Raw genomic sequence first — 18,983 nt, 5'->3', positions numbered from 1 at the left:
AGTTTTTTTGAAATTTGAATCTAAAGAACTGGCATGCAAGGAGATAGCCAACCTTGTCAAAGTTGCACAAGTCCATGTAGGACTTGTAGGCTCATTGTGATTTGTTCCGTCGTTAATAGAAACCATGCATGCTGTGTCATCCACACACATGATGCTAACGAAAGGGGTTTGACAGGCTTCCCCACCTCAACTTCGATGTCCTCATTGGACACTGTCCTACACTAGGTTTCCATAAACTACAGCTTTGCCCAAGGCTTATACCTGCTTGGGTAAAACCTTTTTGTTATGTCCTCACACTTGGTTAGGTTTGATGTTTCCAACAATTCTCTACTCATACCCTAGGCCAGGTCATCTGATTTTGCCAAGTCTCTGCTCATGTCCACACCATCAGTCCTTAAGCTACTGGTCAGGTTCGCTACTGCCGCTACAACCCATGCCACCTCACGTGGCCCTCAAGGAATGCCTTACACCAACCCTACCACAGATTGAGTGATACATGCAGTACTCATGCTGGTTGCAGAATTGCCTCATCTTGCCCCACGTGGGCTAGGTGGATGCCCTCTCGCATCACACCCTCACTAGTCGAAGATGCCTCCCTTGTCGTGGAGTAGGATGATCCTGAACATTGGTCCACCTTCACTCCCGACAGTCTCCTTTTGATGGCCCCACCTGAGTCACCACTTGACTTTTCTGAGTCTGTTGCCTCAATGACCCTTGGCCTGGGCTCCTGCATAGTCCGTGCATTGACCTTTATCAACTGCATTGCGTTCAAAAAGTGTATTGAGGATATCTGAACTAGGGCGTCCTTATTTTCCTTGATCAATCGAACCGCATTGAGGGCTGCTTTTGTGGACAATCTTTGTGGTCACCCTTGCAAATAAAGCAGCTTGAGAAGGTCTTCCAAGGTGCTTCTCTCTATTGGTCATGCCCTTCTCCGTTCTGTTCCCATCAAGGTGCGCCCAACTGACCACTTGCCCTTGATGGCCCATCTTGCGAGTGGACTCCACTATACTGCGAAGAACATAATATGTTAGGCTCTTGGCTACCGCCATAGCATTAGGGAAGTCTTGCACACTTTGGCTGCTCAATTAGGCTTGGACCCAACCCTTCAACCCAGACATTAAGTTGAACAACCTATCCTTCTCGGGCATTGTTCGTGTGGCCAACATGAGGGATGCAAACCTCTTTAGGTAATCCTTACCGAGCCCATTTGTTGAAGTTACTCAAGCTGCATTTCCTTGCAAGAACTGATCTTTTAGCTCTTTTTTAAAGGCCACCTAAGTGCTCACCTTGGGCCTTGAAGTGTTCTCAAATTGCATCCTCCACCAAAGCTTTGCATCGCCAGCGAGATACATGGCATAAATGCTAACTTTGCGAGGTTCGTTGTGAGACTTTCACTCCACTGCTGTATGTTTGTATGTTGTGTATGTCTCTAGGTCTGTGTGTTGTGTATATGGTTGTTGCATATCATTAACTACGTACTCTCTAATATGAAAAAAATATATGGAACTTGATGGGACTCTTTTTAGTTTGCACTAGGAGATTAGAAATTATAGAATCATTGAATGTTACATGAGATTGTAGATAATTTCATTCAGTGTATGCTAATAAAGTCAAATTTTCATCTTATAAGTGGGTTTGCTGATTTTTTTTTTTCCTTTTTATTTTCCCAATTTTTGGCGTCATTTTGTGGGTCTCACTCATAGTTAGCAAGTCAGGGACTTTCAATAAATCGGCATACCTTAAAATCGGGAAAAAATCGTTTTTATTTTAAAAAGTTGGATGAAAAAATCGGATAAAAAATACGGATCTGCAAAAATACTTCATGTAAAGGTATCGCCAATATATCGGACTAGGCTAAAAAAATCGGAGTAAAAAAATCGGATAAGTTAAAATGTTAGAAATTTTGAAATTCTAAAAAATAAAAATTATGTCAAAGCCATCATTCTATGCTTGGTTGGTGTTTTGAACTCAAGTGGTGCAGATTCATTGAATATCTTTGTAGAAAAAAAAAAGCGTATTACATTTAACCATGGTTAGGTGTCCGAACTGTCCTTTCAATTACATATGGGCTATTGGCTATTGGAATGGTGGGTAATGCGTGGCAAAAAACATGATATGTGTGGGAGAGAGAGAGAGAGAGAGAGAGAGAGAGAGAGAGAGAGAGCGAACGTTGCCTTAACCATTGTGAGAAGATGGGTTTTCATTAGTGATGTTGCAGCAGCAAAAGGCGTACCAAGAGAGAGAGCTGCCTTAACCACTGTGAGAAGATGGGTTTTCACTAGTGATGTTGCAGCAGCAAAAGGCGTACCCTACGCCCATCTTTTCCGTGCTCTCCCATTCTCGCACTCCTTCACCCTAAACCACCCTTCCCAGTTCCATAGACCCTCACTAACACAGAGCCACCAACCCCCTCCTTTCCCCAGCCAATCCCCTCAAGTCCATATCCCCCTCTTATCCCTTTTCCAATTGGGGACTCCCATAACATCAAATACCCCTTTCGATCAAATCCCCATATTCTTGTTGGAACCAGTCTCTGTTCTCACAGGTCCCTCTCACTCTCGTTGTGGCCCCAGCTCCCATCACTCATCACTCACAAGGCTAAGGCAGAAGAAACACTCAACAACAAAATTTGAAAGGGTAGAAGAAATCCCTAGTTATCCAATGCCTTCCACAAGAACATCTGCTCACAGAAATCTGGTTTTTGCGTCTATATGATTTTTTTTACACAATAATTCTCTTTACACAATGATTTGCATGTAAACAGTATTTTTTTTGCACAATAACTACTGAAATATGCATCATGTTGAAGTTAAAAAGGAAAAAAAAAAAAAAAAAAATCATACCTTCAATCTGAAAATTTGGCTATGAAGAAGAAGAAGAAGAACACAGCATAAACCCTAAGATAATAAACCCTAAATCCTAACAATACACAAATCTATTGGGCATAAAAATTTCCATTTTTCGATTTTTTTGTGTGGAAATAGTAGGTTCTTTTAGAAATTACACAGATTTGGAAAAACATTGTTTCTCTTTCTAAAAAAAATTACAAGTAAAAAAAAAAAAACATTTTTTTGGTCCCTTTTTTTCGTTCCTAAAAAAAAAACTCGTTTTAATGGTATTATGAAAAAAACGTGTTTTTTTTGAAGAACTTTTCAAAAAAACCGGCGTTTAAAACATTTTCCAAAAATTCGCCGATTTTTTGAACAATTCCGCGATTAGTCGCCGAATTGCTAACTATGGTCTCACTCAACTTGGATTGGACTTGGCAAGTTCCCTACTCACCCATCCGTCTCTCTTTGGGTCCTTGGTGGAACCTAAAGTGAGATCCAAAGCAAATCCTAGTTTTTTTAATATTGCTCTATATTACGAATAATGGTAGAAAAATTGGCATCGACATGGAACTTGGGGCCTGATTGGTCTAAGTCGATTCTGTGAGTCCCAAGTTGGCTAAACAATTGTTATCCTCGAATAACGATCTCAACCCGGCCCAAGGAAACCCATTACTCATAGTCTATTACATAAGGGCCTGATTAGCCTATCAAAGCCGGCCGATAGGTGGCAGAATCACAGAGTTAGTGGATTTCAAGTGCCCCTAAGGACAAGGTTGCCCTTTCGGGGTTGTTTGCTCCAAAATATAAGGGTGCGGGGGATCTCTCTTTGGGAGATGTTCATGTCCTTTACGAGGAGGCGGCTTCCCATAAACATGACTGTCATTTGCACATTCCATGGGGCAGAAATGTCGAGGATTTGACTCTTTCCCTCACGAGCAGTTAACCCTATGCAGGAGTAATTCTTCCACTTGACTAACCAGCACTGGGCATCACTCTGACCAGGACAAGGGCTGACCCTCCAAATCCTACTTAGATTCGTCTTATGCCCAACATTAAGGGTTTGGTGACTCTGGGTACCAATCCGAGACTTAGACTGCATAGACCTGATGAGTCACATGTGTGCATCTAGGCATACCCAATGGGCAAGCATAATTTCCTCGTCTTGGATGCGCCTAAGCTCATCCCGGTCCCTTTTAGGACCATACTTCTTCTAAAGCCAAGAAAATCCATTAAAAGGCTTTAGTACAATGATGTCAAGCCCTTGAAAGGCCATATAATTCTTAACACAGGTCCCTCAATGTCAGGGAAGGGGTCCCACCCAAATATTTGTGTGGAAGTGATATCTAACACAAAGTTGCCATGGCTAGTCCAGTCCCCTTCAACATACCTTTCTTACCTGCATGGCCCTCCTCTTCACAACAGCCCTCACCATCTTGGCCCTCCTTAGCTTCCTCTTGTTTGTCTCTTCAGCGCCCCTTCTCCTTGCTTCTCATCTAACTCTTGACCAGCTTGTTTTTCAAGAAGTCTCTTGTTGATGACTGGTTCTTCTTGCTCCACTAGCCATTTCTTTGCTGGGTCCTCAAATGTAGTGCATGCTGACGGGATTGTAATTCGTACTTCTCTTTTCAGTAGCATCTTCCTCAGATTAAGTTCATAGTGCATGTAGACAATCTTGTGTGACCTTTCAATTCTCAACCTCTTCCACCTCTGAATATGAATCTACTGGTAAGCGATCCAGTTTCTCTAACACTGTGTCTGAAAAAGTTTGACTGAGGCTCATGATTGTGATCCTTTTTAAGTGCGGAGTGTTACCTCCATGTACCTCCGAGCATCTTGTTCAACAGACTGAACATAAATTAATCAAACAAGAGTACATTTACACAGTACTTCTACTATAACACTAAATGAGATAGGATTTACTGTGGGATCTGCAGTTAGCTTTAGATATACTATAATACTAAATGAGATAAGATTTCCTGTGGGATCTGCAGTTAGCTTTTATGACCTGCTTTGCATGGTCGAGCACCTCATACAAGATTCCTAGGGAAGGATTAGCCATTGTATAAACCAACATCAAGAAATGTGTGTGGGGTGGCAGCAGCAATAATCCGCCTTCACTTATCCCAAGCTTGTGGTTATTAATGTTTTTCAACCTCTCTTCTTGTCTAACTTTTTTTTTTTTTTTGATAATGTTGACTTTTGCATTAATAAGAAGTGAGTCGGTCCAAGTGTTTGGGAGCCACTGGATAGGCTCAGTAGTTTGCAGGATTTGCAGACTTGCTAGTTTTTTGCCTATACAAAAAGGTTCTACACTGCCAGGTAATGGGCTTATAAATCACCCTTTTTACAACGTAATTGCAGAGACTGGGCAAAACATGGCCCTAAAGGGGGAAGCCCGATCTACATCACTTCGCTTTTGAATTCCACGGTGGTTTGCCAGGACGAGGGGTGTTGGCCGCCTTCTTGAATTCTGGCTCCGTCATTGGCCATCAGATCTGCGAGTTCGTTGGACATCCTGAAGATATGCCTCCATGAGTCTAACTTCTTGAGATAGATATAGAAACCCATTCTTTGATGATACCATCTTAGTCAATCCCGACTGTTGCCTTATGATTGACTCTAATATCAAGTATGAAGTCGCAGACTTAGTGACAACAGAGCTTATGAGCGTGCTGTCATAATGCTACCTCGTTGAGCTAATGATGGAGAGATCATGTGTAAATTTTGTAAGAATCTTCCCTTTCTCATTCAAGCCCTTCACATCCTTCAATTCACTCACTGCTTCTAACATGGGTCCTATGCAAAGAGCAGCACAGGGGGTCCTAACTAAATACTTTCACATATTCATTAGAAATCTCCTTACTTTAATGCAATTCTTTGCAATATGTCTGATGACCTAAATTTGTGGTAGATTTCTATACTGGAATGCAAGACTTTCTTAAACAATAGAATTAAAATTAACAATGTCTCCCTATCCCATCCTTTCAACCATCAGACATAATTGTCTCTCCAGTCTTACGCCACATCTGATTTTACTCCTCAAAGAGCAAGTCTGATGTTTTCATCTCCTCCTTTAAGAATGGGCCTGCAAGTTATTTTGCAGTTAGGCCCTCGAATCCCAAACTTTCTGTTGCTGTAGTGGACATCATCACTTGATAATATTCACCATTCATTGCATTAAATGGATGATAATGACAAAGCACTATTTCATAATTGCCTTCTGTATCTTCTTCTTAAATGACTTACCCAACATGGACTTAAGGGCCTTCTACAGTTCTACTCAACTTAGGGCTAATAAGTCAAGCGGTCAATTAGACCTTGGGTAGGCCTTAATAGGTTGCAGTTGGGTTGGAATTAGTAAAAGGTCAAGTAGTAGAAAGCTTTTTCATGGTGGAATGCTTGAAAAGTCCTGGTGCGCACCCCCTAATGACTAATGGTTTTGGAGGCACTAGATGACTACTGGAAGCTCCAGCCTGTCTAGCTTAATTCTCTTTTACATGGAGTGTCTAGCTTGTATATCTTCTACACTGACCCTCATTGCAAGCTTCATTTGTGCATCAAAATTTTCCTCGTCTTCCAATTGAGAAGATACATAATAGTCACACCCCTCCTAAACTTAAGTTTTTGCACCTGCTTTGCCTTTACAACCTCGATAACTTATTGAGTCTGTTTCTTCACTTGTACCGGCACATTTGAATAAGGCCATAAAAGCCAAATTTTTAGGTGATTAATACCACCTGCTATTTCTTCCCATAACATCCACACCTCACCCACCCCTTACCAATCTTCAGCAGTTTTCCCTCAAGTTGCGATTTGGATCCTCCCTCGGAGTCGACATCTCCTCTAAATATATATTTCTTTTAAAGGAAATGGTACTTTGGAAAAATTTATGGCTACCAGAAGCATTTGAAATGTATCACATTAGCAATGCTAAGTTTTAAAAAATGGCAATAGCAAGGTTATTTTAACGCGTCTATAAAAACTTATTATGCATCAAAATACCAAAAAAAAAGAAAAATATCTACTGAACTATTTGAGAACAATACTTCTTTTAAAACAATTGAAGCATTCTACATGCATAAAAACCAGTGCATGAGAAAATATCAATTCGGATCGAAAGTGCCCGATGTAGATAGGGAATTGGTGGGGGCCGGATTGGTTCCCAGTTAGAACCAGGAATTGGCCGGTTCCCTACAAAACTGGCCGGTTTGTGGGATTGCCCAATTCCCTCATATTGTATTTTATTTTTTTATTTTTATTTTACTTTCTATTAAATATTCTAATTAAGAGAGATGGTAGAGTACCCACCTCCACTATCTGTAATGGGGGTAGCCCTCATCCCAAGTAAGCACACGTTGTTTACTGCCCAACACTTTTATAATGCCTTCTACCTAGTAATTTCCCATATTTGATGTGGGACAAGAGTGTTAACACTTGCAATTTTTCTCTCTCATTTCAATTATCAAGGCCTATCAATCTAATCTCTCCCTCTCTCATGTGCATGCCATTACCACCATTACTACCATTTCAGTCTCTCCCTCTCTCGTGTGTATGCCATTACCACCAATTTAATTTCTCCATCTCTCGTGTGCATGCCATTTACTCCCTCTCCCTTGCGCATGCTGTTACTACCATATGTTTATGTTTTGTAGATAATACTGTTCATAAACACGTGCATGTGTTTTGTTTATTAAATACTACTAGACAAATATAACAATACCATTTATTGAGTCAAAGTCACAAGGAATTATTTACTAAAAACAAATAAAGTCGTCCTAAGGAACTAGTGTTTCAAAAAACGCTAGGTGGCACCTATGGGGTCGGGGGGTCCAGGCCGCTCAGATCCTAGGCGGATGCCCAGAACCTGGGCGGCTTAGTAGAAAGAAAAATGTCCATAGTTCAACAATATAATTGTATAGCACACAAGACTAGAGTTAGGAACTTAGGGCACGTCAAATGTCTATAGTACACAAGTCTACATAGCACATACACTCCTCTATACTCCAGAACTAGAAGTCCATATCTAATTATCTATAGTCCACATTCCACACATATTGAAACTTAAAATTTACGAACTAAAGTTACCAAACCAATGAACCACAAATCCACAATACACAACCAAGGGGAAAACAAAAATGAAAGAAATATAGTATATAGACTTGAAGACTAAAAGAATCTTCAATCATCATTCATCATTCATCATTCATCACTCATCATTAGAAAAAGTAGGGTCAGCTGCATCTGCATCATATGCATCGGAGTCGAAGCCATCATCATCGGAATCATCTCCCTCATCGACATTATGGTTGTCCTCCTATGTCTCTTCTGAATCTGCCTCTGCTTCCTCCTTTTCCTCCACCCTTGTTCTCTAGGAAGATCTAGTGGCCCTAGGAGCATCCTTGAGGCCTCCATGACCATATCCCTTTTCAATCTTTCATGCCCTTCGACCTTATCATCACCAACCAACCACTCCATAGCATTGTCCATATTTTTTGATATGAGGAGATCTCTGTTATCTCTCCTAGCAAACGTGTCCTTCAAGTATCGATTATACTTGACATAGACTAGGCCATTGAGTCTCATTGATTCAAGTTTGTTCCTTTTCTTTGTATGAATCTAGCAAAATCGAATGAAAGTGGAACTAATTGAAATAATTAAATATATAATAGTAAGAGTGATGATCCTATAAGATCCTCCCCCACCCATGTGTGTAGGAACCCAAAGGATCACCATTAAAGTTGGCACGGATCTTTAGAAAAGTTATCACTGGGTGTGGACTTGGCTTTTCTATAGATCCATACCAAATTTAATGGTGATCTTTTGGGGTCCTACACACATGGGTGGGGGAGAATAGGATCATTTCTCTAATAGTAATACTACAAAAACTACAAATTTGCAAATTCGCTTATTTGATATGGAATCGCCTGATTTGGATCGGAAATCGTCCATATTGTTCCAGATCCTATAATAATTTGGAATTCGACTGGTCCAAACGGGTTCTTTGACAGAGTCGGTCAACTCCATCCAAATCTGTATGCGCTCCATCCGGTTCTATAAATTTTTTAAAATTGAAGAGGTGGCCCACCCCATGCTTCTTTCAAAATTATATCGCGAGATCCCAGCTAGTGGGCCCACACCACTCTCACTTGAGAGCATGCAAGTCAAAGGCATGTGATACACAAGTCACACCTTGATTGACGGAGCTTTAGGATTTTATTGAGGCTCTCCCACTTTGGCGTCATCAATGTGGGATAAATACTCTCACCTCACCCTTAAGTTAAAGGGAAAGCCACTTTTCCTTTTTAATTTTTGAGTTTGGCACAATTAGTCTCGCTTTTCACTCTCCCCCCTCCCAACCTTGCGGCAAGTAGTGCCATCTGTCTCTCTCTCTCCTCCCAACCATGGCGTCTCTCTCTCTCTCCCTTGCGAACCTTGGTATGCTTCTCTTTCTCTCTCTACTAACAATCTCTCCCTGTCTCTCTTTCTCAAAATAAAACATAGTCTGCACTACGTGCAAACCACACCCTAAACTTATAGTTATAGAATTATAAATATTAATAATGCTATTAATAAATATGATTATAAATTAAAAATCACTCTAAATGATTTAAAATGTAATATAGTTGTCTATAGTTGGCCCTCTACTATGAAATTTTAATTATGTGAATATGATCACTTCAAAATTACATTAATATTATTATGTCTAATGAATATAATTATGTCGAATGAATATAATTATGTAAAAATTGTTAAATTATTTGCTATAATTATGTTAAAATTGTTATTGATATATTAGATCTTTTATTGTTATAAATACATTAAAATATCACATAATTTAATATATTAAATTGCTATATTATTTTATAAATTATTATTGTTACATAGATTACATTATTTTCATATTTAGTGTGGATTGTAATTTTAAATTAATATATTTATAACTTTTACAAAAATAGCTTATTGTTAATTTGTTATGGTTATGATTACTTATTTTATACAACATTAAAAATTTAATGTAATTTTAAATTGTATTTATATAAAATAATGAAATAGGTTCTCAATATTTTCATTTTTTTTATACAATAATAAAAAACTATAATGTACTTACCATTATTTTTTTCAAAACTTAAGAAACTAGAATTTTAAGAAATTGCAATGATTTTTTATAGGCCGAAATTGTTGATTCGGCAAATGTGATACTAATTCCCCTTATGTGGGAAATTATTATTCTTAATATTATAATATGGAAGTGTTTTTTAATATTTTTACATTATTTTGATGCAATATTATGTAACTGTATTATAATTAATAATTATACGAACATTCAGATCGGAAAACAACATCTCAGTATTCACCTATTTTACAAAGTAAGGAAAGTACCTAATCCACCACTTTAGAAACTAAAAAACACTATTTTTTGAGATTTATAATATTTTTTAAAATATTTTGGGACAAAACTTACTAATTTGACATGTCGATCCGACACGGTTTTTAGGGTGGACGATTCAGGTTGCCGTTCTTTTTCTTTAAACTAAGAGTCTATGACTATTTGCCCCAACCTCAAAAATTAAAAAGGGTCTAAGACTAAGTAACTAACAAACTAAAAGTAATAACTCCTAAAGTATTAAATTACCGATAAAAATTATCGTCTTAAAAGTACTCCAATTCTGCTCATAACCGGATGAGGTACTGGTTAGGCTCAAGATTCGAATGGCCAACTTTTTGTATATTTGGAGAACTAAACCCATGTTGGCTCCAGCAAGTGTCTGCAAATTGATTGTGAATTACAAATTTACAATTGCTAATTATATACAAAATATTAAGATATAGAATAATATAATTATAGATTATGGAAAACAAACTACAAACATGAAATGAAACTTGCACTTGAGGAACTTAAGAATATTATTAACTTGATCAATTTTGATCCTTTCGCTCATTGCCATTGAACTCTCAAAAGACTTTAATCCGCACTTGTAACTTATCAGCTCATCAACGCATATAATATCTTGGATATCCGAATTAGGGACTAGCACATCTACACAACTATTAAATTGAGTCATAATTGTATGTATATCCCTATCAGCATAAATAAAAGTTGGGTTCAAAAAATAACTAGCTACATACAATGGCCAATATAGTTGTTTATCCCACTTTTCATCAATAAGCCCATGCATCCTTCATAACATCAACAATATCCCTTGTGATATTAACCTCTCTTTTAAAAGAGGCTCTGAAAGCTCATATGGGTTTGGGGATTTCATCCCAGGCTCAAATTGACCAATTGCCTCTACCAAGGTGTAGAAGCTGCTTAGGCGAGCAGTATTGAAAGGAATACTCACGTCATAAAATCATCTAACAATATATTATCATCATCATCAATAAGCCCATGCATCATCATCTAACAAAATATTAAAAACACCTGTCCTCGTCCTGATAACTATCACCATAATCATAATTGACCCGAACCTGAGACATCATCTTTGCTATGGATGCCTGTTTTTCATCTTCTTTCATTTTTACAAGACTCATAAAATTTTTCATCTCCTCTTTAACAACATCAAGAGCTTTTTTACATGGGGCAACATCCCGTTTGATGTCGGTAAGATGTTTCTTGAACTGGTTTATACCTCCTTTTGTATCCTTTTCACAAAAATTGCTTCTTATGCAATTTTTATCGAAAGGATTCACGTTGTAGCTATATTTCCAACCCGGATCACCATTTTGATTAGATCCCGAAGAAGACATCTCAAAATAATACAAGCGATCTAAAGAATAAAATTTTTCATTAATTTTGATTGCTTGATCTCTAAACTTCCACCTCTAAGATGTTTTCTAAGGTCAAAATTTTCTTAAAAACCCTCTGATAGACTTATAAAACTTCCAAAACTAAATCTAATATCAATGGGTGATGCTTAGATCGATTGCTTGTATCTTTGAGAAACCCTTCGATTATATGGCAATCACAAAAATCTAGTTTTTTGGGGTTTTTCTTGTTGGTTAGATGGCCTTTCAAGGCCTTAAAGCTAAGAATCTTTCGCTCAGTGGGAATAAAAGAGATTGAATTTGGGTACTTTGCGAACTGGGACTTAGATTTGTATAGCCCGAGTACATAAGGCAATGAGCGTTTGAGCTTTGAGAGGGCGATCTCTTTGGAAGGTGTAAAGGTCACCTCTAAGTCAGGGCTCTATTGATTAGGATGCCTCATGGTCGTTGTAAATGGAGAGGGCTAGGAGAGCCAAATGAGAACAATAGAACCTAAGTAATTTCTGAGTATTCGCCCTGTATGGAATGGTCACGACTTATGGAATATAAGTACGTACCGTAACACGGACCACTCCATAGCACTTACAGTCGCTTGGGAAACTACTCTTTGGTAGTATAATCCGACTTAGAAGAGCCAATGCACATGTGTCTTGAGAGGACCCCTATTTTAGGGCACTATATATGTCCCACAGGGGTGCGCTGTAATCCTTTGAGAACTAGATATGGAAAGCTTAGTTAAAATGACTTTGATGTGGCCAATTATGTGTCTTTGCCATAGACTGTGGAGTATAGGTCCATTGGTTCATCTTGAAACCAAGTGGACCAACCATTCAGGATTAGCTCAATGGAGTAGCTCAATACTGAGTGTTAAGCCTAGATATCTCATTTACCTTTGGGCCCATTTTATTTGATGAGAAAAATGTGTATTTATGATTAAATATCTTTCATAGATGTTTTGAGAATTTTTTTGGAATTTTTCTAACACTGAGACTAGCATTTTCAAATTTGTTTAACTTAAATTAACTTTAAGGACATCCCATGGGGATGCGATGTGGCACCCCCATGCCCCCATCGGGGGCTGACAGGGTGATGACGTCAAATCATCACGTGAGGGACCTTGATGGCATTAAGGCATTTTGATGTATAGTTTTGTATTTGAATTTCATATGGTTTTGATTTATTTGGTCACATGTTATTTTCACTCACATGTGTCCCGCTTTGGCATGTGTGAAGCCAAAGTATTTTTGAAATAATTTGAATTTAAAATATCTTATCCACATGGGATATTTAGCATGTGGGAAAATATCATGTGTGTTTTTCCCATTGGTGTGATCCATGTGAAGAGTATGGGTTGTTTAAATCTCATTGGATGTATGTCATAAGATATTTTTTCATATGTTGGTTGTATCAATTACTAAAGTGGACATGCCCTTGTCCATAAAGCACTCTCATGATTTTATTAAAACCTAAGGGCTATCTTGAAATCTCTACAATGGACTAAATTGGAAATTTTCTGTGGGACATGGGCCAAAAGGTAAAAGGCTAAACCTAGGGTTTTAAGGGGTGGTAAAGGTGTCAAATTGCACCCCTACATCTTGGTGGTTGGATTGGGATAAGTGGCTAGGATTATGGCCTCTCATATGCCATAGTTTTGGAACACCGAGGGTTAAAATCAATTCAAATCATACCACTTAATATAAATACCACTTAAAGGTTCAACTTGCGATACCTTGAGAACATTAATTTCAAACTTAGAGAGAGAAAGAGGGAGACCATCTTGAGCCTCAAGAACCAGCCCCTTTTGAAATCCATTTTCCACCTTAGAGCTAGAGTTTGAATTTTGATGGTGTGCTTGTCTTCCTCTTGAAGATCAAAGTGGTTTATCACCATTAACAAGGTAATCCTTTCCATCAAGTTTGGTTTTCATTACATCCTATTTTCTTCATCAAAGGACTTCCGTAAATTTCATTTTACAAAAGTTATTACTTCTTTTGATGCTTAGTTTCATTGATCTTTGTGCTCAAATTGAATTGTATAATCCATACCTTGAATATTTATACTGTAGTTTGAATCTTCTTTCATCTACACCTGTAGTTTTCTTCATCCGAATTTTCGGAGTATCCTGGTGAGGTCATACATCTGTTCAGTGGTTTTAATTTTCATATTTGAGAAACCAAATAGGGTTCGTGAATGTCATTTCTTATGAAGGAAAGTGTGGGTTGTAGTGAGCACATAGTTTAAGCTCTATGAATTGGATCTCTCTCAAATCATCTTGATATTTGATTCTCATGATTTATCTCTCATATTAAACTTATAAAAATGGTAGAAATCTGATTTTGAACTTCCCAAAGTGAATGGATCTCCTTGAGTATCAAAACCATCCATGCTCTAGTCTATGGGACAAGATTAAGTCCATCTTGTGACCTGGGCACAAAGGGTTCAAAATATTGGCTTTCCCATACTTATTTGGCACTCTACTCACTGTTGTTATCTTTGTGAATGATATGAAGTTGTATTGAAGTTATGTTATGTATTTGATGGTGACAAGAGCACAAGTATAGTCCATGTAATATTGTCATTGAAAAGTGACATAGTTTGATTTTTTTTTTAAGTGATGCTTATGAACTTGTAATTGGGACTCTATAGAGTTGTAGTCTTCTTTTTATTGTTGATATTTGAATCTTGTGGTCTTCAATTGTTGATTTAAGTGGCTGTAATTGTAATAGTGCACTTGCATGTGCAAAAGTGCATTTTGAAATTTTAAAGTTATGTATTGTGGTTGTTGCCTTTGAAAGCACCTAAAACTCTTTATGAAAATATTTCTCTTTCTAAAATAGGCTCTAATGGGGTTTAGGTTTCAAATGAACTTAAAACCCACAATTTTCCACCTTTTTATATTAGAAAAAGACCTAGAAATGCCCCTTTGCCCTTGGGCGGCTGCCCAGGGCTGGGTGCTTGCCAAGTTGGGTTCTCTAGTGCCTAGGCGGCCGCCTAGGCCTGAGCGAGGTGGTCAAGCTCTTTGGACCGCCTAAGTGGCCACCTAGGCGCTGGGCGGTCCACGTTTATGCACATTGCAAGGAACAATTTATTGAAAGCAAAATAAATTATATATATATATATATATATATATATATATATATATATATATATATATAAATAAAATAAAATAAAATCTTGATAATACAATGTAATTATCATAATTATAACTAATGAAATTGTAATTAATATTGTTATAGTAAATGATTTATTATATTAACTTTAATAAATTATAATACAATATACTTTCATTTTGACATTCACAAAATTTGGTGAACGTTGCCAAATCCTTTGGTAATTAAATGATCATGATGTGCGTAAGAGGGGAATCCAACTATCGTCCATGTATGATTCATACTAGATCTACTTGTCATTTCTTTTTCAGAGTAGAGTCGCGAGACTGTTGTTGTTGGGGAGCTTAATATATATGAGTGTTATTCCGTGAAATTACTCAAACTTCAAATCACTATATTAATGCATGCTAACAATATAATTTCTTGATAATTGTATGCTCTTATGGATCCATTTTATTGCAATAAGTTGCATTTTAAACTTCATTTTGACTATGAGATACATGTAATGGTCAATAAACACTCGAACATAAAACATGTGCTCAGGTTTTATATATCTTCGATAAAATAATGAAAATCCATAATGCAATACCCCTATTTTTTTTTTTGGAATTTCAAAAAAATGGATTTTAAGAACTCTCAACAATTTTTTGATCCATTGTTTCGAATCATTGATTTTCCTATCCGGACCACGTTCCTGAACTACAGATCAGCCCGGCCGATCTAGGTTTTCAAACACAGACAAAAGGACTGTAAAAGAATAAAATGACATCATTAAATTAAATAAGAAAAATGTTAGCGGCATTAATTTAATAAATCTACAAGAAATATCTTTTTATACATTAAATATAATTTTTTAACTGAACTTATGAGAAAAATTACTGTTTTCAAAACTATAGAAGCATGCTAGATGCATAAAGGAACCATAAGAAAATCTAATGGGTATCATCAAACAAAAAACAAAATCAACGTTATAAATACATAAAGCAAAAGGTTTATATAAGGGTGAGGCCCTAAGCAACAAAATTAAGGCGCACCTCAAAAATTCACTAAAAGAGATTGTTTCAATGCCCAAAATCCTCGAATCGATGATCTCGACTTGAAGATATGTGGACTTGAGAAAACATGGATAGCAAGTCTAGGAAATAGTGTATCTTGTAATGCATTTCTGGACCGTCAATTTTCAAGATTACAAGTGTTCTTAGATTGCTCGATCTACACTATTATTAAAGCTTTTTAAATTCTGTAATTAGAGATGTAAATATATTTTTAGGCCATCACAAAGATTTCCATTATTGAAATAACGTCTATCGACAGTATTTGAAGATACACCTTCCTTTTATTGTTTAAAGCCTCACCCTTATACAAACCACACCCATACATAGAATGTTAACTCTGTGTACAAGTGAGAAGTTTCTCTCTATGCATGTACATAAAAAAAAAATTGATCTTACTCTTGTTTTTTTTTTTTAAAAATAAAATGCAATAGATACTGAAATAATACTTGATCCAGTGATTTCAGTAAAATATAAATCAATTTTATGAATTTAGGTTGATTAAAATGAAATTTATCTAAAATTTCAAGGCCGATCCTCCATTCTTGTCAAAGGTTCCTTAGATATCGAAATTGAAAGCCCCACATCCTAATTGAGTTTTGAATTCGGATCTTATTAAAATTCCGATAAGTAGTAGGCCTGGAATAGAAATCTGAAATGTCTGCCAGTTTCAGTTTAGTTTTTATTTTGTTTTGATTCGATGAAGAACCCAAAAATAGGCTTGGGGAACAAATTTTCGTAGAAGACCAACTAACTATTCTGAATAAGTGACAAGTTTTCCATTTCGGCCAAAACTGGTGTCAAAACCTTTGATCTCTTAATTTCATAACATATCATGTTCTTATCTCAAAATTGATAATCTTGGCAAAAGAAGTCTACTGCTGAAACTTGGGTTCAAATCAGTGCTCCTATGATGAGAAATGGAGAAAAAAGTGGGGGTCTATTTCTGCCCCTTTCATATTCTGGTTTTTGATCAGTTGTGATTGACTCGGTCACTCAAAACTCTCCGAGCTTATACTCCTCTATGTATCGCAGCATATGTTGTTATGAACTACCCCCCGAGTTGGGGGGTTCATGGGCTCGAGACCATACTGAGCCAGAGTGGTCCAGGTGAGTTTGAGTGGATAAGTAGGTGGGAACTCTGGATAAATAAAGCTGAAAATTCAACTATTTAAGAAGCATTGCATGGAGAAGATGTCCTGGCTTATGCTTCTTTCTTCTCATTAAAATCATGATCATTTCTTTGAATAATTCAATTCTGCTTGTGCCTGCGTCCATGTGCTTTCTGGCCACATTTTTTGACAATTTTGGTAAGGGAGTTTAAAGATATTCATCATGTTCATGTTGTGAATTGAAACTCATACATGCATCTGTAATTATTACCTTTTATTGTTGGGCACAATTGTTCCCCTTGTCTCTTTTTCACCCATCCATTTATTGCATGTTTACTCTGATTTTCACTGCTTTGAGCCAATTGCTCTCTCTTGTTTATGTCTTTGTAATGCCGATAAACTTTTTGGCTCCAAATATCTTGTTATGTTCAGTTATGATTTACTTGTGTTTTTGTTGGGTTTGTTCATGTCATGAAACATTATGTGCTTATAAATTACAGGCTACATTCAAGGTGACATTGGAAGTGCCTTCGGAGCTGATAGCATTGTCTAATATGCCAGTGCTTCAAGAAAAACATGATGGGCCTCTCAAAATTGTTTATTTTGAGGAGTCACCAATTATGTCCACATATTTGGTGGCTGTTGTTGTGGGGTTGTTTGATTATATGGAGGGCAAGACATTGAATGGTATGCAAATACACAAACCAGGTTCCTTGTGATGGTCGCATCCTCTCTTCTCGTGGCAAACTAACACAAACATGGTCAATTGCAGGGACTTGCGTTCGTGTATACTGTCAGGTTGGCAAGACAGATCAAGGGAAATTTGCTCTAGATGTCGCTGTGAAGGCACTTGATCTATATAAGAAGTAAGTTCCCGAGTTCTATTTAGATGATCCTTGATGTAGAATCTTAAATTTTGGTGGTGGAACACCATTGACTTCTTACAAAATGCTCCTACATGCGGTGTACAAACTGGTTTAAATATGGATTGATGTATTTTCTAAAATTTGCATTTGGTATATGTGCGTGCGTAATTGTGTGATCAGCTTTTTCTGGTTATTTCTTGTTCTTTTCTTTTTTTTTTGGTTGTCTTGCAGATACTTTGCAGAGCCATATCCACTTCCCAAACTGGATATGATCGCAATTCCTGATTTTGCTGCTGGAGCAATGGAGAACTATGGTTTAGTTACATATCGTGAAACGGCTTTGCTCTATGATGAGCGCAATTCTGCGGCTGCAAACAAGCAGCGGGTACTTTTGTAAATTTGACGATTTGACTTCTATTTGTTTGAGAATGTGCATTGCATGAACTCCTGTGTACTGTTGGTTATTATCCCATCAAACATGGCTTTGTATTGGCTTTTAAAGTCTTGTGAAATAACATACACTCATGAACGTATCATGGCTCTTCTTTTTCTTATCTAGATTGATAATATCCTATGTAGTTCCAAGGCTATTGGGTAGCAATCTTGGCTGGCTATTTCTTTTGGATGCATGATGACTCTCGTCTTATCTTTCAGCAGCCAACTAGGAGTGTATGTCATTGGACTCATCAGAATATTAAACTATTTACTGTTCAGGTTGCCATTGTGGTAGCACATGAATTGGCACACCAGTGGTTTGGAAATCTCGTTACAATGGAATGGTGGACCCACTTATGGCTTAATGAGGGATTTGCAACTTGGGTAGTTCTTCTCTGTTTCTTTGTTTCTTGTATTTGCTCGAAGTACACCTGGGAAATATGTCTGGACTGCTAAATGCTAAACTTGCAGGTGAGTTATTTGGCTGTTGATTCCTTGTTTCCTGATTGGAATATTTGGACACAATTTCTTGACGAAACAACTGGAGGTCTTAGACTGGATGGATTGGCAGAGTCACATCCCATAGAGGTAAACTTTTGTTTATTATTTCGTGTTGTACTTTGGTATCATCTGTTTCACAAATTGCTTATTTGTTAATAGCATATTTTAAGACAATTCGGGGAGTGGTAGCTCTTTTTTTTTTTTTTTTTGGAAATGTTAACTTTTGTATTGCTGTCGGAGAGAAGGTACAAGTTTAGGTTAGTCCGAGAGTGCCCCACTAGACGGGACTCTCGGCAAAAAAAGAATA

At 37.3% G+C, this 18,983-nt stretch overlaps 1 protein-coding gene across 1 annotated transcript in view; it reads left to right on the top strand.

The window, feature by feature from the left end:
• Positions 1–18,983, top strand: part of APM1 (aminopeptidase M1) — a 68,587-nt gene that overhangs the window by 10,763 nt on the left and 38,841 nt on the right. Inside the window, exons 4-8 of the mRNA XM_088870264.1 lie at positions 17,375–17,561; positions 17,647–17,740; positions 17,972–18,125; positions 18,455–18,559; positions 18,647–18,763. Of these exons, the coding sequence (XP_088726390.1) occupies positions 17,375–17,561; positions 17,647–17,740; positions 17,972–18,125; positions 18,455–18,559; positions 18,647–18,763 (657 nt within the window). The remainder of the gene's footprint in view (positions 1–17,374; positions 17,562–17,646; positions 17,741–17,971; positions 18,126–18,454; positions 18,560–18,646; positions 18,764–18,983) is intronic.

Source organism: Amborella trichopoda, chromosome 6 (genome assembly GCF_054954075.1).
Source record: "Amborella trichopoda isolate Santa Cruz 75 chromosome 6, AtrichopodaSantaCruz75HAP2 v2.0, whole genome shotgun sequence".
NCBI classification, from domain to species: Eukaryota; Viridiplantae; Streptophyta; class Magnoliopsida; order Amborellales; family Amborellaceae; genus Amborella; species Amborella trichopoda.
This window is presented reverse-complemented; position numbering and strand designations above follow the sequence as displayed.